The sequence below is a fragment of the Haliotis cracherodii genome, unplaced genomic scaffold (assembly GCF_022045235.1).
Source record: "Haliotis cracherodii isolate W230 unplaced genomic scaffold, xgHalCrac1.p SCAF_9, whole genome shotgun sequence".
NCBI classification, from domain to species: domain Eukaryota; kingdom Metazoa; phylum Mollusca; class Gastropoda; order Lepetellida; family Haliotidae; genus Haliotis; species Haliotis cracherodii.
The window spans coordinates 55,697,205-55,723,564 of record NW_027266343.1 but is presented as its reverse complement, the minus strand read 5'-3'; the positions used below and the strand labels follow the sequence as shown (position 1 = coordinate 55,723,564).

General features: G+C 41.8%; 1 protein-coding gene across 2 annotated transcripts in view; it reads right to left on the bottom strand.

The window, feature by feature from the left end:
• LOC139452193 (protein FAM53A-like) overlaps positions 1-26,360 on the bottom strand; it is an 81,646-nt gene that overhangs the window by 23,342 nt on the left and 31,944 nt on the right. For both annotated transcript variants that reach the window (XM_071233565.1, XM_071233566.1), the window contains exon 2: positions 9,646-9,978. In XM_071233565.1, coding sequence (XP_071089666.1) covers positions 9,646-9,885 — 240 coding nt within the window. In that variant the 5' untranslated portion in view covers positions 9,886-9,978. The remainder of the gene's footprint in view (positions 1-9,645; positions 9,979-26,360) is intronic.

Below are 26,360 nucleotides of genomic sequence, written 5' to 3'. Positions count from 1 at the left end.
TGCACTTCCAAGACATACACATTGAACAAGGACATGGCCCATATATAATCAATACAGAGGCAGAAATTAACATTTTTAGTCCACTAGTCCTTATTAGTATTAAATAAAGCAAAACCTTTAAATGGGGCAAATTTCTACTAGTCCTTATGATACCTTAATTATTGGGCAGTTTGGAAAGGGTTACAGGACTAGTGCCTATTTCTAACACTAATATTATAGTGTGCACTAAACTATAGTGTGTGATATATATTTATGAATATCACATACATAAAATATTAATGCCTGTACTCAGGGATGAAATAACTGCCTGCCCACTAGCCAAATGCAAGTGACTTTTACACTGGGCCAGTAACATTTCCGTATAACTGCCTCAAGTCATCATCGTTTAATGTCAAAGGTCTGTTGTCATTTCGTTTTCATTTCGTAGTTTATCAGAAACCCACATAAAGTACTAAACTGACTCCTTGCTGTACACTGATTATGACTGATATGCACATGTGTTATTAGCAATGTGTGTGAAAGTCGGAGAACCACCATAAACGTCAGAAAAAAGTTTGTTTATTTGTTTGTTTGTTGTTTCACGCCACACTCAGCAATATTCCACCTATATGACAGCAGTGTGTAAATAATCGAGTCTGGACCAGACAATCCAGTCATTGACATCATGAACATCGACCCACACAATTGGGATCGCTGACATGCATCAACCAAGTCAGCAAGCCTGACCACCCGATCCCGTTAGTCGTTTCTTACAACAAGCATAGTCGCTTTTTACGGCAAGCATGGGTTGTTGAAGACCTATTCTACCCCGGATCTTCACGGGTTCAGAAATATGTATAGTACCAAGCAGCCTAGCAGTTTTTGCCGCTGTTTAGCGTAATGTTCTGAAACACACAGAACAAATGTAAGTTAACTGAAAGTATGTAGGCTGTAGTCATAAAGTAAGTCGGTAAAATAGGATAAGAGCTTGCAACATAGTTTGTAACAAGCCCTCCTGGCCTGTCAACTTGGGCAACAAGTTCATTCACTGCCTGTACTGTGATATTTCCCCCCCCCCCTAAAAACAACAACTCATGAGCGTTTAAATGAAATGAAACTACACACACATCTTCACAAACAACAATGTTGGACAAGACAAATAATGACAGTGGTATGCTGGAATGTCTGCTGTATTCATGGAATATTTATCAGGAATACACACATACTCCACATATATTCATCAATATTTGTCATTATCAAAATTACCGCCATATCAATCTGGATTGTAAATCTAGTCAAACCAGTTGATAGCATGATTTGTTTCTTTGTTGTTTAACGCCCCACTCAGCAATATTACAGCTGTGGCAGAAATAATGGAGTCTGGATCAGACAATCCAGTGACTGACAGCATGACCATCATTTCAACGACTGGGAAATGATGACACGCAATCAACCTGTAACTAGGAATGAAACGATGCATCAGTACATCATGAGTTTTCATGCGATGATACAAAACACGATACGTTTTGTTCTGTATTGATACAAGGCGATACACTTGCTAAATTAAATTACTTACTACTTGTCTAATGACGCCCACCCCCATCCCTGCGTTTTTGTCAGTCTAAAAATAGCCGCTACGAACATATGTCTACAACTATGCTGTCTGTGAGGCGCTATAAGGTAACAGTCACATTACCATCATTTCCTGCCGGGTACCCATTCACTGCTTGTGGACAGAGGCATATTTCACAAAAGTTACTTGCCTGTTTTGAGATGCGCTTCACTGTGGGCCACTATAAACTATAACCACGCTCACCAATCCAACTCCTCTACACGACCAATGATCTGATCTTGTACCAGTGCGCTGTGACTCACAAAACATCTTCGATCAGGACAGATAATTAGTACTTTCTTTATAGCTATTTTCTAATTAATTAGAGATCAGTTTTTAGGAAAAAGTAACAGCCTCATGATCTATTGTCCTTTGAAACAAAATATATTGAACTTTATTGTTCACTGTCTGTACTTGTAACTTGTCTCCCCTCAGCATTCTGACATATACTGCTCAACACTTGCTAAGGACCAAAATAGTCATCTTTGGTGTGGACCTTAGCAAATGCTGAGTAGTATGTGAACTAACAGAATCCATGAAACAGTCATGAAAATAGTCATAATTGGTCAAAGATGTGGACCACAGCAAATGCTGAGTAGTATGTGAACTAACAGAATCCATGAAACAGTCATGAAAATAGTCATGTTTTGTCAAAGATGTGGTCCACAGCAAATGCTGAGTTAACAAACAGAATCCATGAAACAAGCAAATTCAGTAGGGCCTCCCAACATCAGTGACCAGAAGTGAACTGTTCAAGTTGAAATGAACAAACGTTTCATTGGGTAATTAGTTGTCCCACAACCAGCACACAACAACCTGTTGTGCATGCATAACCAACGCTGCATGAAAGGCATTTAGTTCCAGACATGGCCCTCTGCAGCACTCAGATCACTCACCGTCATGCACGAGCGTGACAGATGGCCAGCTAATTATACCTGTAATTAGCAGACATATTCCCTGTGTAGCATGCTGAGCGAGATACCTCATTCACCATAGGGAAAACAATTTGTTCACATGCCTCTATTAATCTTTTATTTTTGTCTGGGAGACTGCCAAAAATGCAGAAAAACAGGTAGATTTGAAATGTTATTTCAACATATTCTACTCAAAACAACTTAAGGAACCCCCCAACTGGAAGGCTTTGTTGCAATACCGCCAGCCAGGACAGATTAACTATAGTCATATGAAAACATTGGGCATTCTATACTTCTTTGAGTAGTATAGATTCTGAGGTGGGTAAGCAAGGCTTAATTCCATCAAAGGCTTCCTTTAGACACAACTTCCCATACAAGCTTTCCTCAAGACAAAACTTCCAAAGAGAATTTAATGTACTGTAGAGCATACTAGGGCTGGCTATCGATAGAAACAACTGAGATCGAAAATTGCTAAATAAACATCGATCAATTATCGATAATACCCGAGAAGTAACTTTAAGCAAATATGCAAGAAAGTCCCGAGTGAGTGAGTGAGTATGGTTTTACGCCACTTTTAGCAATATTCCAGCAATATCACGGCGGGGTACACCAGAAATGCGCTTCACATATTGTACCCATGTCGGGAATCGAACCCGTTCTTTGGCGTGACGAGTAAATGCTTTAACCACTAGGCTACCCAACCGCCCCAAGAAAGTCCTGACAGAAACCAACTCATTTTATGCCACTGGTGAGCAGTGTGTACATTTGAGATGTAACAAAAACAACTGTCTTCGACAACTGACATTATTAACAATAACAAGTCTGTTTCGGTAAATCTAAAATTATTATTGATGACAACAATTTCATATCGATTTTTGTTAATATTTCTTCACAGCGATGATAATTCAGATTATCCATCTTTTTAGCCAGCCCTAGAGCATACCCCTGCCACCTGTCCAACACCCAAATACACATGACGTTCCATACGACACCCACGCCAACACTCCCTGCCCATCCCTGTAAAGAGCAACTTTATACTCTCCAGAACAGAGTGAGTGAGTGAGTGAGTATGGTTTTACGCTGCTTTTAGCAATATTCCAGCAATATCACGGCGGGGGACACCAGAAATGGGCTTCACACATTGTACCCATGTCAGGAATCGAACCCGGGTCTTCGGCGTGACGAGAGAACGCTTTAACCACGAAGCTACCAGACCGCCCCCAGAACACAGAGAACTGTTTTATTCACTGTCTGGCCACTGTTTGTTGAGTAGGAAACAGACAAGAGAACAATTTAATATTTGACTATGATACTTTCACATGCATTCCAATAAACATATCGCCTGCAGTAATAACATTATTTCACAAGATCAGCATATACTAAACAAGTGATACACAGGTGTTTAGTTTTCATGAGTGAGTGAGTTTAACGCTGCTCTGAACTGTATTCCAGATATATCATGGCATGTCAACTAAATATGGGAGGAAAGCCTGAAGTGATGCAGGTCTCAGACGTTAACTACTTTGGTGAAACCCTAGAGCATGGGTATGATGCTGACAAACCTAGAAACATATTCGGGGCGAACCAGGATTCGAACCCACAATCATAAGAATAGCTGCCCTCACAATGCAGTTATTCCAAAAATAAATATTTCAAAAAATGCTTATTATTTGGTATAATTATTACTGCTGAAATACTACTTGTTAGAGCACCCAATTTTTCAGGACTGAAGTTATTATGTCATGGCCATGATGTGTTAACTCTAATCATATAAAAGAATTACCGTATTCGACGTAATAAGCGCCCCGCTCTAATAAGTGCCCACGGCGATATTTGCTAATATATTGGCAAGTGAACAATCCCAATTAGCAGCCCTTCTGATTGATCAATGTACACAAGACTTATTTATTCGTGTATAATACGCACTCCTGTGTTATATGCACCTTTAAGTATGGGCATTTATATTCTGGAGAAATGCATCTGTCGTATATAAACAGTTCAGACTGTCAGCATAAACCACGAAATTTATCTTTCAACGGTGTAATATTCTAATAAGAGCCCCCTATTTCTAATTTTGAGAGAGCGGCCTGGGTGCTTATTACGTTGAATATGGTAAGTGTTCTTTAAGTTCTTTTGTGAAGTATATATATGGTAAATACTGGGGAAGCTATTGAGCCTGCAAAACAATCTAAAATATGTATCTCTACTTGTTAACAAATCATTCATCATAATTTCAGGAAACACATTGCCAGCATTAGCCACAATATTACTGAGCAATTTAACCTATCCACGAAATCTCAGAGATTGACAATGATTGATGGATGTCAATATAACACAAAGGACATTGTTGTGTATATACTCAAGACCCCACTAAGCAACTGGTCATTAATTGTGTGTGTGAGTAGGTGCAGCATTTTTCATCAGCTGATGTAGCAAAAACAACTGCCCCAACTATTTGGCATTTGTTTTGCAACCTACCCAAACTGTTTTTCATCTGCTGTTCAACCATCACAGGACTGACAGATGATATACCAATATCAAAATGTTCAAGAAAATATGATCAAAGACATGTTTTTTGTATTTATTTTCCATTTTCTTTAAATGTTAATCACAGTTTAACGAAAAAAATTTGGTCAAGAACAAGTTCCAAATTAATAGAGTCAGGTGGTTTTTTTATGGGTTGGTTGCAATGCAGAATGGGCAAACAAACCATTTATTTTTAGCTCATACCTGGTGTGAAATGAGGAATTCAAGAACAGATAACTCTTGAGACTTGCATGTACAATACCTTGTCTGGACCTTACACTTAATCTGGACCTAATCTGCCACATAAACAAACGTCCCAATTTACAAATACGTGGAATCTGTACCAACAGGGTCACCTCTGATAAAGCCAAGAATTGATTACGTAGTGCTATGTGCCAACCTACTCAAGTTATCTCCTACAACTACAAACCCACTGTGTCAAGAAAGGCAGTTTTACAAACATTAGATCGCCCTGCCCTTCAGTGACTATCAATACACTATAACCATGAACAGTAGAGGTTTATATCTAATCCGATATGGCCTGGCCATGTGATACAAAGGTTATCACCTGTGGTTGAGAAGATACAAGGTGTATCACCCACAGGTGCTGATACAGGGCTGGAAGAGTGGCAGGTGTTATCTCTATAAAAGGAGTATAGAAAACAGCTCATAAAAATTTAACACTAAAATTCTATTTCCAAAACTACCCATCACCCTCTAATAATTCAAAATTTCAAAAAATCATGCCTGATCTATGACACAAAACTACTTACTTTTCCATCAAATATTTCTTGTAAAATATCAATACATCTCTGATATCAAACATTTCATCTTTATTCAGCGACGTAAAGCAGATACTCATATGAAAGGGGATTAGTCCCCGGGCAGGTAACATAAAACTGATCCAGCTATAGGAATAGACGTTCTGTACTAACAATAACACAAGCATGTCTTCTGGGTATTGTGCATCACGAAGTAGGTCAAATACTGAATACAGTTTCAACAGAAAACCTGCAATTTACATGACACAAATCTCTTTTGTTTGAGAAGTGGTAAGGGGAGGTATTGTGTGGGTCTGCATGATTGATCACATGTAATGGGACAGAGCCAGCAATCAATGATATCTCCTGCACGCCTGTCACATCTCCTGCTGGAGCTCTCACGACGACGTGCTGTACTCGGTGGTTACAGGGATAGAAGGGTCCAAACAGGGTCCACATACCTGGCATAGTAGGTCCATATACCTGGCAGAGTAGGGTCAATACACCTGCCACGGTAGGGTCCATATATCTGGCACATTATGGCCCATATACCTGGCATAGTACGGTCTATATACATGGCATAATACGACCCATATACATGGTTGAGTAGGTCCATAAACCTGGCATATTACGGTCCATATACCTGGCATAGTACGGTCCATATACATGGCATAGTATGGTCCATATACCTGCCACTGTATGGTCCATATACATGGCATAGTATGGTCCATATACCCGACACTGAATGGTCCATATACATGGCATAGTATGGTCCATATACCTGCCACAGCATGGTCCATATACTTGGCATAGTATGGTCCATATACCTGGCACAGTAGGATCCACATGGCTAGCATAGTATGGTCCATATACCTGCCACAGTATGGACCATATGACTGGCATAGTATAGTCCATATTATCCCAAAGTGGCAGAGACAGGAATAATGACCCCACATACATGGTAGACACAAGCATACCCCACCAATGTGGTGCTATATTGGAAATGACATGCATTAAGTTACGCAAATTTACTGCTAGGGCTGTATCAACATGGGTTTCTGAACAACATCCACCCTGTCCTCTGACTTTGACAGACGTAGTGCCATCATGGTCTGGGTTCAAACCTAGGTCGTGACCTGGGCCATCTGGTCCCTCCAACCTCTGGGGTGACACTTCCCACAAACCCCTGGTCATTCTCAGGACCTGGTCAACACCATGTACACATTGGGATTGGCTGGACAAACATATCCGGGAAGTGGAAACTACCTGTTATTGATGTTAAACACATGGGAAGGCAGTCGCCAGCTGACCACTGGTCAATTCTTGTATCCCACAGCGATTAAGCATGTAGTACAGCAGCATGCCCACACACAAAGGAGCCCTGGTCATTACAGATCAAACACTATTCTCCATTCATGGTCAGGAAAGACACTTAGGAATAACACCCATAATTAAATATTAAATACTTCCAATTTGCAAATTGTTAAGCTAAAGAAATATAAACAATTGATCCTCAGACATTGTCTTCTGACAAATTAGCATATCCTGTCCAACAAATTTGTTTCAGTTAAATAGTAAATATTTTAGGTTAGTTGAGCAAAAAGAAAATGCTTTCAATGTTGAGTGTTTGGGGCAATCCATCGTTTTCTAAGAGATATTGCCACTTAATTTTTGTTAAGGCATTAAGTTTCTTGCATGAGGTGAGGCATGTACGTGTGTGTGTGTGTGTGTTTGTGTGGCTGCTTGTACTAGTCCGGACTGATGCCGATTTTTAGTGCTAGCTCACTGAGATACTATGCCACAGTTTAACATGAATACCCCACTCAAACACAGTATACTGACTCCGAGCCGACCAGTTCCTGTTTTAGTCCCTTAATGCCAAGCACCAGACAGGGTAACAACAAGTACCATCTTTTAACGTCTTTAGGTATGACGCGGCCGGGGATCAAGTCCTTCCGCTCTCGGGGCGGACGCTCTACCACTAGACCACGGAGGCGGTCTTTCTTGCATGAATGAGACAAAAGGTTTTCTCGCCCTCAAAACATTGGACATAAACATGTAATGGTTTCCACGTGAGATAAGCAAGTAGATTAATGATCCAATGATTCAATGTCTATTCACAAACATTGGAAGCCCGTTCACTCAACAACAAAATATTGATTACATATTGGAAACAGAGCGTTACTTATGATTATCTTGTGATACATATTGCAAATTATGAAATTATTGCGAGCATAACAGGGCATGGAGTCATCCTACAGATGACAGATGACCTTGACCTTGTTAACCTCCTTGGTCAAGATGGAAGGTCTATGGTTTGAATCCCATCACAGGACTTTCATAGAGGCTACACGAGCATGAAATTTACGCAAAAAATATGAGTGTCCTTGCTCACATCATAGATCGACATCATTATCGGGACACATTGAAGTATACTGTCATGTCGGTTCAGTGCAGAAGTGCTACAACCCTATACAATATCATGGAATTCAATGTCTACAGAGAGAGTGATTATTGCTTAATGTCGGATCAGCAATAGGGGAGCTATTCAGGGCGATCAATGTCTACAGTGTTGGTGTTATTGTTTGCTGATCTGTTTTTAAAGATCAAAGGTAGGGCTAACCTCATTAATTTCAAGATGCACTTTAAGTCAAGGGTCAACACTCGCATTCATTTGGCGATGCATTTAGTTCATGATTTACAGTTGTTAATTGACTTCACAAGTCGTAGGCTATCAAATCAGGCTTTGCAACTTAGTTCAGTTTGCTAACTCAGGTGAACATGAATGTTTGTTTACTTGTTTGTTGTTTAACGTCACACTCAGCAATATTCCAGCTATATGACGGCGGTCTGTAAATAATCGAGTCTGGACCAGACAATCCAGTAACTGACATCATAAGCGTCGATCCACGCAATTGGGATACCATGACATGCATCAACCATGTCAGCGAGTCTTACCATCCCTAACCATTAGCCTCCTCTCACAACAAGCACAGTCGCCTTTTACAGCAAGCATGGGTTGCTGAAGACCTATTCTACCCCGGATCTTCACAGGTGTAAACATGACTGAGTGAGGTGGATAAAAACAGTATTTCACTGATAACACCAGCATGTCAGTCAAGAAAGACCAGGGGTGACATTTTGGTGTGGACAGACAGGAAAATCTGGGGTTTCAAACCTACAATCAGCAGATCCTGGTGCAACACTGCACCACGATTTGTAGACCCCTGGATCAGCCAAATCCCCCTGAATACTTCAATCAACAACAGTCCAAATACCAATATATACTACTCAAAAGAAGTTAAGAATCACCCGATTCTTTCATATTGGTAATGTTAATCTGTCATCGGGTGATCCTTAACTTCTTTTGAGTAGTATATATTTTTTAACACGTTAAAGAACAGCCACAGTTGGAAGGTTGTGTGTTGCATTAGTTAAACAGTGATAGAAACTGGCACTGGTCTTTTAGTCCTTGCCTCATCATCCAACAGTTAAGGACCAGTAGAAATTTGCCATTCAAAAGGGATTTGATATGTGCTATTATTATAAGGACTAGCAGAATAAAAATGCTTTTATCGCTTTTAATGCTTTTAATACTCACCAGCCATGACAGATTAACTAGTCATATGAATTGAGTGAGTGAGTATTCTTTTACACCACTTTTAGCAATATTCCAGCAATATCACATCAGCAGACTCCAGAAATGGGCTTCACACATTGTACCCATGTCAAAACCAAACCCAGGTCTTTGGCGTGACGTGCGAACACTTTAACCACCAGGCCACCCCACTCCCCTTTAGAGTCATATTAAAATCAGGTGTTCCTTAACTTGAGTAGCATATATCTAACTTACTGGTATTTTCAAGTGTCTAGCTGCCTGATTGGCTGAAACAGCGGCTGCCGCGGCTGCTGCATCATCAAGAGATTGGTTCTGAAGCTTCTCCGTTATCAGCGCTAGCATCGTCTGAGATAAGAGCGAGGCCTGGAAGGCATAAAACCAGGGTGCGAAGGGGCTCAATACCGGGCCATGGAGGTGTGGTTGCGTGGTCACTCCTTGACCAATCAGAAAGTGGCTGCCACCACATCGGATCATTGAGCTTGAAACTCAGACCCCAGGCGAGAGAGAGAAAGCTCCATGCTGGACCGTGGGAGGTTGGTCGGGCCAAGTGCACGTGTTTGATGGACTCTGAAATACACAAAAATACATAAAGTCCATTGATAGACAAGTTAACATGGAATTGCAATCACATTTTTCATGACATTTGTTAGGTAGTGGGTTCAGTTGGAGTGAGCGATGTTATATGATTGAGTCAAATGAATTTCTCCAATGACACACCCTGAACAGACCTTTTCGATTAGGGGTGAGCAGTTGGGCTATTTTCACTACTGCGATTATATTGCAAGAGTAGCCCTTACTTTTGCAATAGGACTGCAATAGTAGTAAACCAAGTTCAAAGTAATGCTGACAATCTCAAACATGGTAAATTTTCCTGTCGCTACTCAAACCAAAGAAAGTAAGTTCAAGTAACTCTAATCTGAAGTTGTCGTAATCCTTGCGAACTAACCACACAGGCAGGTTTGTAATTTACATAATATGTTTTATTTATCAATATTGAAACTATCGATTGTGATCTATCAATTGTGATAGTTCAATAGTTTGATATATCGTTGAACTCCCTTCTTCAAGTAACACATCAACATCTTGAAAATTATTACTTTCAAAATACATCTTACACTGATCAAGACATATTATGCAATGCGGCATCATTGCCTTGGTGAGGTGAGATGAAATGGGGATTAACGTCGCGACCAAGATTATTGCACTTATATAGCAACGTGCATGTACGTGTGTGCGTTTGTGTGGCTGCTTGTACTAATCCGGACTGATGCTGATTTATAGTGGTAGCTCACTGAGATACCATGCCTCAGTAAATTTGGACTTGTCCCAGCCCTAGTGTTAATACCTGTGGCCAGAATAATTACTTTCTTTGAAATTGTATGAAAGTCTTGACATCTTGACTTTCTGCTAAGGGGCCATCATGAAAGACAAAACCAGTCTACGATACATACTATCAAGAACAACTGTTTGGATATACTCATCACGTGCAGCACTTCAGATGTAACACGAAATATATCACCTTCACTAATCCAATCAGTATCAAATCATCTACAGCCCTTACTAATCAGTGGCCAATCATACTGTGAGGCCGTCCACGACACCCTGCATCCAAGTACAGGGTAACTGTGCAAGACGTAATAACATCATGGTCAGATCAAACACCTCCTGACCTATCTGTACTCGGCATAATCCCACTGACAAGCGTTAAGCATCGAGTGAGCTGCTGGTGCCCTAGACTTGCATCAGTCTCTCAGGCATAATATCTGGAGTCAGTAGATTTGTACTATCCAGACTAGCCTACTATAAAGTTAGAATTACTCTACACCCATGGACTTATTCATTTCAGCCTTGAAGCAAGGCTACTGACACCCAGTCGTGACAAGATAAGTGGACGGAAGCCTGTTAGACTGAAAATATATGATTTTGATGGAAAAAAATAACTCTATGTAAAATGAAAAGGAGCTCCAGTGAAAAAGTTCAGAACCTAAGAAAAATCTAGCCTTGCATAATTTAGGACTTTTGCATTACAGACAGGGCTAGGCGGAAGTCAATATCAGATGGTTCAGGGACTGGGAGACAGAACACGCTGATTCTCTACAATGGTGCCTCACACACCCCAGGGGACATCTCAAAATCAGATAGATGTTTGGAGTAGGTGTGTTCCAAGTTTTCTATTATTTAGAGATACAATGCTGCCTTGAACAGTATTCATTCATATCTGGGTGGAATAGTAGAGGAAATCCAAATTAATACATTTCATGGAGGTCTGGTGATATACAGAAGTGTTTGATTTGTATGAACCAAGGATAATAATCAAGGCGAAACTTCACAGATTTTGACTCAATGATTTGTTTGTTTGTTGTTTAACGTCACACTCAGCAATATTTCAGCCATATGACAACAGTCTGTAAATAACTAAGTCAATCCAGTGATTGACACCATGAGCATCAATCCATGCAATTGGGATACAACAAGCATCAACCAAGTCAGCGAGCCTGACCACCCGATCCCGTTAGTCGCCTCTTACAACAAGCATAGATCTTTACGGGTCATGAGTCAATGAATAAAGGGCAGTAAATTATAAAGTAAATCAAAAAAATCTTTAAACCATTAAAGTACACTGACTGCTGACTTGATGTCCAAAATGCTGTAAATGACTTTTGAGATGTTCCCTTCCAAGCATTTTCCATGTAATGACTATATTGGTTGAGTCCTGTCATGCTAACGACTGGGCAGTGTTGAGCTATCAACAGCCTCATTCCTTGTACTCCATCAGCACTATCAGACATCGAAAACATGCAGACAACAAGATGGTGGCCGGCCAGCCCATCTTTCGCCTCCGCTATTTGTTCACCATTATATTGTTTGTTTTGTCAAAGTAACTGCAATTATTCAAACAATCATTTCTATCAAAGGCTTAGCAATAAATTACAAAACAACAAAATTTACATTCCATTCACATGACAATTAGGCTTTCTTAAAGTGAGTGAGTGAGTGAGTGAGTGAGTGACCACAGCCAGTAGCTGATGACAGCATAATAGGCCCATCAGAGCTTCAAAACAAACCTTTTTTTGAGAACTCCAAACAAAAGCTTTAACCACTTGACAACTCACTGCCTCTCACACAAATGTAAACAACTAACAAAGGAATTATTCCCGTTGACTCATCATAAATACAGCAAAAATGTCTGTAGGGTATACATGATTTATCACCTGCATGAACTATTGGCCTCAATTGGGTGGGGCCACTTCAAGAATGGGCCCCAAAAACAGGCAAAGAATAACAATAAAACACCATGAAAGAGTCAGTCATGGGTACATTCTTCCTGACGGGCTGTCACAGGTATATTTCACAACACGACTTTGTCCACAACAAAACCAATCAATTATGAAGAAAACAAACCACAGACAGAAACCAATGAAAACACTTGGAGAGGCACACATCAAACATAAGCTTTCACAAATACTCAGCAGTGTGATCAACATTATCAATATTCACAACAGCAAACACACCTGACAAATGACACCTTGAACAGAACAAAGGCCCTGCTCCGAGAGCAAGGGATTGCAAACACGGGGACTATCAAGAAGATATATTGATGCAAATAGCCAGTACCAGTATGTCAATAAACAGTGAGTCATTCACTGGCACCGGTCCCAGCATGGGATATAATGTGCACACTGTAAATCTTTTCAAGGATATCGAAATGCACACAGATAATCATAATATGCAGGATGGCAATCAATTTCGTAGCCATTGCTAAAGCTATTTTTCTAGATGTTTTATGTAGGTTACACATTTCTTTACGGTCGATAAAAAACTTAGAGCTGATTAAATATTACTCCTAATATGATTTTTTATATTTTTTAATTGTTCCAAGAGTTTGAGAGTAATACAGTATTCCATCAAAAATATATTTCGGATTGAAGAGAATGACACAATACACTCTTTAAAAATTTTGGAACAAACATTGTCCCCTTTTAAACCAAAAGGGTTGCAATACACTATCAGATTCAAACATAGCATGCATCAACAGAGGGCTAAGATTCAAATGCTGAGAATAAAAGTGACCTAAAGTTTACTTATGAAAGTTATTTTTGTCACCCTTTTCATAGCAAAAGATTTATCCATTGAACATATGTTTTAAGTAGTTTTAAAAGTACATATATTTTTGGTTTGGTTCTTCTGATTCAACATACATAAATATGCATTTTCCCAAATAAAAGTATTTGATTGATTTAAGTATTAGAGTAGTTACAGCCAAACCAAATAAGATATTTTGTCAAATTAATTTTTTGTGAAAGATAATTAATGAGCAAAAGTTCGAGATCATTCCAAAATTGTTTAATTTCATTACATTCCAAAAAGACATGGCTGATGTCCTCAATGACCACATTACAAAAGCTGCATACACTGTCGTCTACAAGATTCTTTGTTAATTGGTTGGTTGGTTGGTTGGTTTGTTGGTCTGAATAACTGCCAAGGACTTCTTCGTCTTCTTTTCAGCCGCTCTCAGCAATATTCCAGCTATATGACGGCGGTCTGTAAATAATCGAGTCTGGACCAGACAATCCAGTGATTGACATCACGAACATCGATACACGTTATTGTGATGGTGAGGTGAAATGGGGTTTAACGTCGCGTCAAAGATTACTGCACTTATATAGCGACGTGCATGTACGTGTGTGTGTGGCTGCTTGTACTAGACCGGAATGATGCCGATTTAAAGTGCTAACCCACTGAGATACCATGACACAGTTTAACATGAATACCCCACACAGACACAGTATACTGACTCCGAGCCGACCAGTTCTTGCTTTAACCCCTTAATGCCGAGCGCCAGACAGGGTAACAACAAGTACCATCTTGTAACGTCTTTTGGTATGAGGTGGCCAGGGATCGAACTCCGAACCTTCCGCTCTCCGGGCGGACGCTCTACCATTAGACCATGGAGGCGGTCACCTCGTTATTGGGATCGATGACATGCATCAACCAAGTCAGTGAGCCTGACCACCCAATCCTGTTAGTCGCCTTTTACGACAAGCATAGTCGCCTTTTACGGCAAGCATGGGTTGCTGAAGACCTATTCTATCCCGGACCTTCACAGGTCTTGTTGTTAATAGTTCTTTCTTTGTGTAGATAATTCCACACAGAAATCTGTATTGAATGAATTGTTTATACCACAGAATACCAATAAAATATGTCTGATAGCCAATTTAATGCTGAGAGTGCAATTCATAGGCTGTGTTCTGGACATAAAAACTATTATTCTGGACTTACAAAAGATAGAACTGTGACAGTACATTATTGGGTACATGTTACAGAAGATTCTTGAGAACATGTGACAGAATTGTTTGGGACACAAAGGCTTGTTTGTAACGTCTCACTCAGCAATATTCCAGCAATAGTCCAGATTTATGCCGGCTGGCAGTACGTAAATATAGTCTGGACTAAACAATGAAGTAATTGTTAAATGGGCATCGATCTACTCCACCAGAGGATGATGACACACACTCAACAAGGTCAATGAACCTGAACACTCAATCCATTAAGTGAGTGAGTGAGTTAAGGTTTATAGTCACATCGGCAATATTTTAGCCATATCGTGACAATCCATTAAGACTGGCATAGATCGCTGGGGACCAATCCTAACATGTCATCACCATGGAGACAAGCATTACTTGCTGGGGACCAATCCTAACCTGAAATCACCATGGAGACAAGCATCATTTGCTCGGGACCAGTACCAACATGTAATCACCATGGAGACAAGCAGATTCCACACAATGTGGGACATCAAGGTATTTCCATGCCAAAATATATGCATACATTGGCCTTGATTGGACGGAATGATTCGATGATATGTCAAGTCACAATACCACTATTGTAAATCGATACGAATCAATACAAAATGATATGCAACACAGTCATTTATAGTGAGTGAGTGAGTGAGTGAGTGAGTGAGTGAGTGAGTGAGTGAGTGAGTGAGTTTGGTTTTACGCCGCTTTTAGCAATATTCCTTCCAGCAATATCACGGCTGGAGACATCAGAAATGGGCTTCACACATTGTACCCATCGAACCCAGATCTTCGGCGTGACGAGCGAACGCTTTAACCACTAGGCTACCCATCTGACCCTAGTTATTTATAAGCATGTTACCAGGTATTGAGGTACACAGTACATTTCATTGCATGCCACATTTTTCAGTGTTGGTTAAACGTTTACGAAAAAAAGTGGCCTAATTTGTTCAAACCAAACCATCATTATCCACTTGTGACATACTTTCGTATTCAATCTTATTATTTTTCGGATTTTCACTATTCATGATGCCTGAATGCAGGCCGGTAACTTTGAAGATGGACAGGCAACACTTACGGGTCACCTGGCCGACTGTCTTGTCGGTTCTACAATACTTTCAAACACTGTATTCATCACATTATTATATTGAATAACAGCCATGCCTCGTGTGTAAAGGGTGCCTATATCTTGTAATGTATTGTCACAACTGCTAAAAGTACACCTGGTCAGATGTGTAGTACTTGTAGTACATCACAGACAGCACACATTGGGGGTCAGTCCAAGTTCATTACATGAATGCTGTGATGGGTTCAGTGAGTGAGTGAGTGAGTGAGTGAGTGAGTGAGTGGGTGAATGGGTGAGTGAGTGAGTGAGTGGGTGAGTGAGTGAGTGGGTGGGTGAGTGAGTGGGTGGGTGGGTGAGTGAGTGAGTGAGTGGGTGGGTGGGTGGTCGAGTGAGTGAGTGAGTGAGTGAGTGAGTGAGTGAGTGGGTGGGTGGGTGAGTGGGTGAGTGGGTGAATGAGTGAGTGAGTGAGTGGGTGGGTGAGTGAGTGAGTGAGTGGGTGGGTGAATGAGTGAGTGAGTGGGTGGGTGGGTGGGTGGGTGGGTGAGTGAGTGAGTGGGTGGGTGAGTGAGTGAGTGAGTGGGTGAATGAGTGAGTGAGTGAGTGAGTGAGTGGGTGAGTGAGTGAGTGAGTGAGTGGGTGGGTGAGTGAGTGGGTGGGTGGGTGAGTGAGTGAGTGAGTGAGTGGGTGGGTGGGTGAGTGAGTGAGTGAGTGAGTGAGTGGGTGGGTGGGTGAGTGAGTGAGTGAGTGAGTGAGAGTGGGTGGAAGGTGGGTGGAAGGTGGGTGAGTGAGTGGGTGGGTGGGTGAGTGAGTGAGTGAGTGAGTGGGTGGGTGGGTGAGTGAGTGAGTGAGTGAGTGAGTGAGAGTGGGTGGAAGGTGGGTGGAAGGTGGGTGGGTGAGTGAGTGAGTGAGTGAGAGTGGGTGGAAGGTGGGTGGAAGGTGGGTGAGTGAGTGGGTGGGTGGGTGAGTGAGTGAGTGAGTGAGTGAGTGAGTGAGTGAGTGGGTGGGTGGGTGAGTGAGTGAGTGAGTGAGTGAGTGAGTGAGTGAGTGAGTGAGTGAGTGAGAGTGGGTGGAAGGTGGGTGGAAGGTGGGTGGGTGAGTGAGTGAGTGAGTGAGTGAGTGAGAGTGGGTGGAAGGTGGGTGGAAGGTGGGTGAGTGAGTGGTAGGGTGGGTGGGTGAGTGAGTGAGTGAGGAAGGAAAGCCTGAAGTGAATCAGGTCTTCGACTTTTACTACTTCGGTGACACCCACGAGTACAGGTATGGTGCTGACAAAGCTTAAAAATAATCGGGGTGAACCCGGGTTCAAACCTACGATCATAGGTGTCTGGTGTGCTCAAGGGATGCAACTCTGCACAGCTCAAGACAATGAAGTTGTTGGGCTATATCTGTACTGAGTACTGCCGTTCACCATTTTGGTGAAGCTATGAACACAGGTGGAGACTGCAAAAGCATACGGACCATAATGTGGGTGAATCAGTGTTTGAACCTATGAACAGTGTATCCAGGTAGTACTAAGGGCCACAACTCTACATAGATGATATAACCCACAGGAACACTAGTGCACCTCATCAAATCTGAAGACAGACTCTTCCCGAGAACATATTTTATATTTTCATTCGTTGTTTAATGCAGCACCCTGCAATATTCCATCTATATGACAGCGGTCTGTAAATAATCGATTCTGGACCAGACAATCCAGTGATTAACATCATGTGCATCGATCTAAGCAATTGGGATATGATGACACGCATCAACCAAGTCAGCAAGTCTGACCACCCGATCCCGTTAGTTGCCCCTTACGACAAGCATAGTCACCTTTTTACGGCAAGCATGGGTTGCTGAAGACCTATTGAGAGGTCTCCCAGGTCAAGTGAAGGCAGTGTACTGGGCTCAGGAAATGTGGACACGACGGTCCAAAGCCAACACCAACTGTAGACTGGTCAGCTGCGCTGCTAAAGAAGTCCACTTACCAATCTGATTAATCCTGATCACATTACCCAAACACCACAGCGATACCATTGGACCTCAGCCAGCGTTTATCAAAGCGGCTTGCACATTCACAACTAAGTATGAAAAGACCATGGCAGACGTACAAGACCTCTGTTTTTGCTTCATGTAAATCTGGTTGAAAGGAGATTTGCAAACAATGGCTGCCTGGCATGGTCCCAATACATGTCTGATAATCTGCCCGGAATCTGCTTCATAGGAGCAGACATGAATTCTTGTGCGGGTCGTGTGATGTTCCATACACAGGATTACAGTTCAATGGAGCGTAACAAATATGTTCCGTTGTCAGTCACTGAATGCCACCCCACTCTAGTGTGACATTGCATTGCTAAGACCTACTACAACATGCAATTACTGAAACTACATCGGCAAATGCCACAAGTCTTGTGCCGGTTCACCAACAAGATCAAAACGGCACGTTTGCCTCTACTGAATGTATGTAATAGTTGCACGCTGTCACCAGGAACATAATAGTAGTAATTAATGACTTGGCAACTCCATAACCTTAACAGAAGCAACAACCCACAAATACTTTCATAATAAGCAATGCTTATCGGCTTCGGGAACAAACACTTGACATCATGTACTATCTTCCTAAGAAACTGAAAAAAACAGGTGGTTGGGATTAGTGAAATATAGTCATTGTGCCACAACTCGTAAACCTGTTTTTCATGGGGAACTGACATTTGGGCATGTCTGACTGTTAACAGCGCAGGAAGTTATGAAATACAAACCTTGATTTCCAGTGAGTGAGTGAGTATGGTTTTACGCCGCTTTTAGCAATATTTCAGCAATATCATGGCGGGGGACACCAGAAATGGGCTTTACACATTGTACCCATGTCGGGAATCGAACACAGGTCTTCAGCGTGACGGGCAAACGCTTTAACCACTGGGCTACCAGACCGCCCCAATTTCAAGCAAGACAGGTTGATATGAAACAACAAATTAACACATGTCCTTTGATGTTTGTTAACATTTCTGAAGGTGGCGGCAAGAGTCCCACACTTGAGACTATTTGTATTACAAGATGCGCACCGAGATAACAGCGAAGTGTTGGGTGCTGTGACTGCATAAAGTTGCCCTATCCTACAGGTTATAGCATGAAGTTGGCAAGCTGCCCCCTCTCAAAGGTTACCGCTACAGCTTCACCTGTTTGTGACGCCATTAAAAATTTATGGGAAAATGATACTTTAGAGACCTATGTAAAGCTGGATGGCTTAAGTAGCTTGTGAGTCCTGTACACTCCCGAAGGCTGAGTGTGTAAGGTGTGGCGTGGTACAATATCAAGCTTGCAGATGTTTAGTCCTTGGTTGGAACATTTGGTCATTAGATCTGATCACATGCTTACATTGCCCTGTCACTACAATCCCATCACAACTGACATCCTACCATCATCATCAGCATCTTCATCATATGACATCAAAACACCCATCATCATCATCATCATCATCATCATCATCATCATCATCTCATGACATCAAAACACTCTCCCCACCCTTCAACCACCCCTCTACCAACACATCCACTCCAAACACATGAAACCACTGTGGCTCCTCCCTACCAACACATCCACTCCCACCATTCCCAACCCAACACATGAAACCACCATCCCTAGATACCACCCCACCCATCCACAAACAACACATCAAACAACCCTCTCCACCCCTCAAACCTACCCCCACCCATCTCTTCAAACACTCCAACCCTATCAATCTCCTCAAACAAAACCCCAACACCTCCACCAATCTCCTCAAACAACATCCCACCCCCTGCCCATCTCTTCAAACAACATCACACCCCTACCCATATCTTCGAACAACATCACACCCCCATCCATCTCTTCAAACAACATCACACCCCTACCCATCTCTTCAAACAACATCCCACCCCCATCCATCTCTTCAAACAACATCACACCCCTACCCATCTCTTCAAACAACATCACATCCCCATCCATCTCTTCAAACAACATTCCACCCCCACCCATCTCTTCAAACAACATTCCACCCCCACCCATCTCTTCAAACAACATTCCACCCCCACCCATCTCTTCAAACAACATCACACCCCCATCCATCTCTTCAAACAACATCACACCCCACCCATCTCTTCAAACAACATCACACCCCCATCCATCTCTTCAAACAACATCACACCCCTACCCATCTCTCCAAACAACATCCAACCCCCACCCATCTCTTCAAACAACATCACACCCCCATCAATCTCTTCAAACAACATCACACCCCTACCCATCTCTTCAAACAACATCCCACCCCCATCCATCTCTTCAAACAACATCACACCCCTACCCATCTCTTCAAACAACATCACATCCCCATCCATCTCTTCAAACAACATTCCACCCCCACCCATCTCTTCAAACAACATTCCACCCCCACCCATCTCTTCAAACAACATTCCACCCCCACCCATATCTTCGAACAACATCCCACCCACACCCATCTCTTGAAACAACATCCCACCCCTACCCATCTCTTCAAACAACATCACACCCCCACCAATCTCTTCAAACAACATTCCACCCCCACCCATCTCTTCAAACAACATCACACCCCCAACCCATCTCTTCAAACAACATCCAACCCCACCCATCTCTTCAAACAACATACTAAACCAACCGATCTCTTCAAACAACACCCCACCCCCACCCATCTCCTCAAACAACATCCCATCCCCACCCATCTCTTCAAACAACATCCCATCCCCACCCATCTCTTCAAACAACATCCCATCCCCAACAATCTCTTCAAACAACATCCCAAATCCACCCATATCTTCAAACAACATCCCACCCCTACCCATCTCTTCAAACATCCCAAATCCACACATATCTTCGAACAACATCCCACCCCCTCCCATCTCTTCAAACAACATCCCACCCCCACCCATCTCTTCAAACAACACCCCACCCCCAACAATCTCTTCAAACAACATCCCAAATCCACCGATATCTTCAAACAACATCCCACCCCGACCCATCTCTTCAAACAACACCCAACCCCCACCCATCTCTTGAAACAACATCCCACCCCCACCCATCTCTTCAAACAACATCCCACCCCCACCCATCTCTTCAAACAACATCCCATCTCACCCACCTCTTCAAACAACATCCCACACCCACCCATCTCTTCAAACAACACCCAACCCCCACCCACCTCTTCAAACAACATCCCACACCCACCCATCTCTTCAAACAACATCCCACACCCACCCATCTCTTCAAACAACATCCCAAATCCACACATATCTTCGAACAACATCCCACCCCCTCCCATCTCTTCAAACAACACCCCACCCTCACCCATCTCTTCAAACAACATCCCACAGCGACCCATCTCTTCAAACAACATCCCAAATCCACCCATCTCTTCAAACAACATCACACCCCCACCCATCTCTTCAAACAACATCACACCCCCACCCATCTCTTCAAACAACATCCCAAACCCACCCATCTCTTCAAACAACATCCCAAACCCATCCATCTCTTCAAAAAACACCCCAAGCCCTCCACCCCCCTCAGGCAACACGTGCCACCCCCTGGGCCACCCCACGATATGATGAGTCAGTGTGTGAGAAATGTTGATGGTCCAAGCTCTGTCTGCACTATATCACTCTGTCACTACATACCTCTTATCATAGATAAAGAAAGTGTTAAGTGCTACAAGACACGGCTATGTTACATTCTCTCCCACTTAAACGCTTACCTAAACAAAGAATACCGCCCAAGCATTTTATTGAGAAGTTTTCATATTGACTTTTAATACCATGACAAATAACATTTCTTACCTCGGCTTGTAAAACTTGTCACCAGGCACATGTAGCGTGAAGAGCATCCCCTCGACATGACCAACCCAATATTGTTTCCACCCAGTCCACATGTGACCCTGCCTCTGTTTCCACCCACATATCATAATCATCAATCATAAAAATTCTCTGTGCATGATATACCATATTTCCCTTTCTGATTGGCTGGCTTTGACTCCAAATCGAGTGTTATACTGCTATACTACCAATGTTATACAACAGTTATACTACTGTTACAAAAACATCACAAACTCCCTAGATTTCTTCAGTTCCTGAAAATCTGGGCTCCTTGCTATTATATATAAAAATATTTCATTTCAGAGACAGTTGTCTATACTATATGTTTCACTCTATGTTACTTATTTACTTTGATAACTACACAAAAATGAAAAACAATTAATATAAATCTGATACTCATTACTTCAATATCAATAATAACAATGACAAGGCAAAAAAGTGAGCAAGGCTCTCTAAAACCCCTGACTTTGATTCCCAACATGTTACTAAGTTCAAAACAGGAAAAAAAAGGAATATTTTTCTCAGAAAATCCACTTATTGAAATCAAACTTTGCAATGCACTTCTATTAGTATGGAACAGTTTGCTAAATTTGAAAATAATCCATGCAGTAGTTTTGAAGTTATAGGTATAAGTCGCACAAGTGTTTCAGTAAAAAAAATCTAGGTAAAAAAAAGGCTGTATTTTTTTCAGAAAATCCAAACATCGAAATCAAACTTCGCACTGCACCTCTCCTACGGGTGAAGAAAGTGCACACTGAGTTCAGCTTACTCATCACATAAAGTTCAAACATATCATGACAAAAATCTATTTCAAAAGCCATGACAATTTTACATGGCTCCTCTACCTGTCTAAATAAATTCAAATCAACAAACACGTTGAATGGAAGTGAATATAATCAAAGTGAAACAGGTCTGTATTAAATGTTGCCTCCTATTGGCTAGGCTGTTGAGGGACGTCTCCAACTTTGTATCCTCATGCCGTGTTAACCAAATATGACCAACCATGTGATAACAGCAAATACGACAAACACTAAACAGCCCAGTCAGCATATGTGGAAACAGAGCCTTAGCTTCAAACAAGTGCTATACAGGATTTATATGACAGTCAACAAAGTGGAGTGAAAAACCATCATGCAAACACTTCCAAGGAGACTGGTAAAGATTCTTCGTTGAATGTCTCCATTGGTGTGAACTGACTAGCCTTGCTCCAAGGCTGTACAGAGAGAAAAGTCCATGGATGTAAAGTAATTCTATCCTCCTAATAGGCAAGTCTAGGCATGTGGACAGGACTCCAGTCTGTTATAGGGACAACATGTTCTTATTATTAACATAATCTAGAACTTATAATTTAAACTAAATATTATTGCCTTAGAGACTTGTGCAAGTCTATGAACTGACCATCCAGCTTGTTGACAAGCTAGCACACGTGTGGGGATGTTTTCATGACCATTCTCTGTTCGTTCCTTTGAGTCGAACAGCCCAAACTTGGCTCTGGGTTTCACTTTCAGTAGATTTTTGTGTTATGATATGTTTAACTTGGCTGAACATAATTTTACTTGACGCGGGTTAAAGTCGTAGATTGACTAGTGGCTGGACAATACATCTCGTAGACAACAATCTATGTAACAGCCATCTTGACACTGATCCACAAATGACTTTTTCATTCAAATTGTGAGTGTCAGGTGTTCCGGTTAGGCAGGGCATGCTTACCCTTTTCGTAAACACCTGGTGCCATAACTGATTTTCAGTGATCCAATCATATACCTTTCACTACTATTCTGCGTTTAAGTCCAATGAGGTCTGATTTGGCGAATTATCAAGACTGGCCTCTACATCATGTATGGGAGGGCCGGTCGGGTAGCCTAGTGGTTAAAGCGTTCGCTCGTCACGCCGAAAACCTGGGTTCGATTCCAGACATGGGTACAATGTGTGAAGCCCATTTCCGGTGTCCCGAGCCGTGATATTGCTGGATTATTGCTAAAAACGGCGTAAAACCATACTCACTCACTCATGTATGGGGAATAAACTCCATCACCTCACTCACAAAAGAACCAACTAACCTTCAGCGTACCAAACAGACATGCAAGTACGACATTTGTAATTAAGTGAATCTTGCTTCCAGCAGGGATAATTCGGGGGGGGGGGGGGGGGGGGGGGCTTGTGCTCCTAAATTCAAAACAAGGCCCACGTTTTCATTGACATTGGTGCATTTTAACATTATGCTGTATTGACAAGTGTGGGTATACCTCTAGAATATTGGACATGTTCAGATAAATGGCCTATGTGAGAAAATTCATAGAGTGAACCCTCTAGGACACATCGAAATGGTGCTCCACAATACTGAAACCTGCATACAAGTCCAAACATTTCAAAATCAAAAGATGAATATAACACAACAATAACAATTACTACATACACAAATGTTTGTAAGCGATTCAATCAAATTATCATGAAACCTAATCCAAACACAACCAAACCATCAACACAGAACTTCATATCCTAAAGCTCATTTAAAAACTACCTAGGATCGAACATGATATGGCAATGTTTATATCCGCCATAGCCAGTTCTCTTACAACAATACCCTATTGCGACCAGTCAGCCCGACCAAGCTCTCTGTTTGTCAATAGTCACTTGCTCTTTTGTTGCGGTAAATACTAAACTCCACAATAGCGCTGTCGCGAACAATGGCAGCAGCAGGATGGTTCGGTGTAGGTTATTACAGCCTGTCATTTGGCCTGAGGAAATTATTGCGATAATATCTATGGACTATTGAGGACAAGCGGTATGTTTACTGTTGTGATCTTACTGTGGGATCAGGTGTTGGAAATGAGGTAGGGTCTTCAAATACACCGGTTGAGAACAAAGTGCTAACTTTCCAGTCATATAATCGGGAACAATGGACATGATGTAAAACATGGACCTTAGTGACTGAACTGATTGACCATGTCCACTTTGAAAACAATAAATCTACATTCACCTTGTTTATAATAATTCAACACAACTTTGATCATTTTATTTGATAAGAGACTACATCTATTCGCTGCTTTTTAACAAAGTGAGTATGGCTTTACGCCGCTCTTAGCAATATTCCAGCAATATCATGACGGGGAACACAAGAAATGGGTTTCACACATTGTACCCATATGGGGAATCAAACCCAGGTCTTTGGCGTGACATGCAAACACTTTAACCACAAGGCTACTCCACCGGCCCCCTGTGGGTTTCATACACACAATTGTAAGGCGGCCATTTTGATTTTTTAAAAGCAAAACTTTACTTTATCATAAAGAAAGATGTTGTGAACATCTTCCGAACATTTGAAGATTATATGTCCTATAGTTTTACAGAATCGGTTGGTGAAAGTTTATTTGCTTTTAATGCCACACTCGGCATTATTCCAACAATATGACAGCGGTCAGTAAATAATGGAGTCTGGATCAGACAATCTAGTGATTGACATCATGAACATCGACCCATGCAATTGTGATATGATGACCTGCATGAACCTGGTCCCCAAGCCATGCATCTAGTTGCCTCTTAAATTGAATAAAGGTGAGCAAAACCTTTGACTACTAACACTCCTGATAACTCGTGCAGCGAATTATGATGAGGAAGGATTATCACTCCATACCATATATCATGTGTATATAAATACAGCTCAGACCCATGGCAGGTGTCCCGCAGATTATCTTAATCCTGGCATATGACGTCATCTACTGATGATATACAGATTTGACGTCATGGGTGCAGTGATGTCATTAGGCCAATCTGGCAATGATTCATTGATTGTTTGAATATTACAGCTATATGACGGCGGTCTGTAAATAATCGAGTCTGGAGCAGACAATCCAGTGACTGACATCAGCATCGATTCACAAAATTGGGATACCATGACATGCATCAACAAAGTCAGCGAACCTGACCACCCGATCCCATTAGTCGTCTCTTATGAAAAGCATAGTCGCCATTTGCGGCAAGCTTGGGTTGCTGAAGACCTATTCTACCCCATCTTCCAGAGGCAAGTGAGTTAACTGACTATAAAAGTCCAGATTCCACCCTTGCCGAACTAGGCTGGTATTATGGAGTTACATTTTAGCTGTGCTAACGAGTCTATGCATAGTCCAATCAAAATCGCGCACCGAAATCGAAATCCGGTTTGTAAAATGTCGTGCATATTTCTGTCGATTGCAGGATTTGCAAAGCATGTGCACCGCCAACTCGTTGTCAACAGATATTTTCCAAGTCTTTTCATGTTTTTAATCAAGGTGCTCACATGATTTGCTGCACTTCGCTATGTAAGACCCGTTTTATCACAATATAGATCTTGATTATCAATCAGATCGTTTTGACTGGGCGCCACCATTTTGTTTGAAATGCAAGTGATACGAGAGGTGGAATCTGATTGGTCCATAGGAGAGGCCTAGAAGGAACATAACTCGTAATAACCACTGGTGGCGCTACGGTCGAGCCCAGGAATTTCAGCCTAGTTCGGCAAGGGTGGAAACTGGACTTTCATAGTCAGTTAACTCCCTTGCCTCGGGAAGATGATTCTACCCTAGATCTTTCCGGGTCCAATCTGGCAATGAAAAAGATAGGCAGTATTTCTGCAGGAGAGGCAGTGTCAAAGGGACAGGGCAATCAAACAGAGATGTATGACAGATTAACTACAGCAATATGGTGGTGCTTAAATTCTTTGTTAGTAGTATATGTAGGTACCCCCAACTA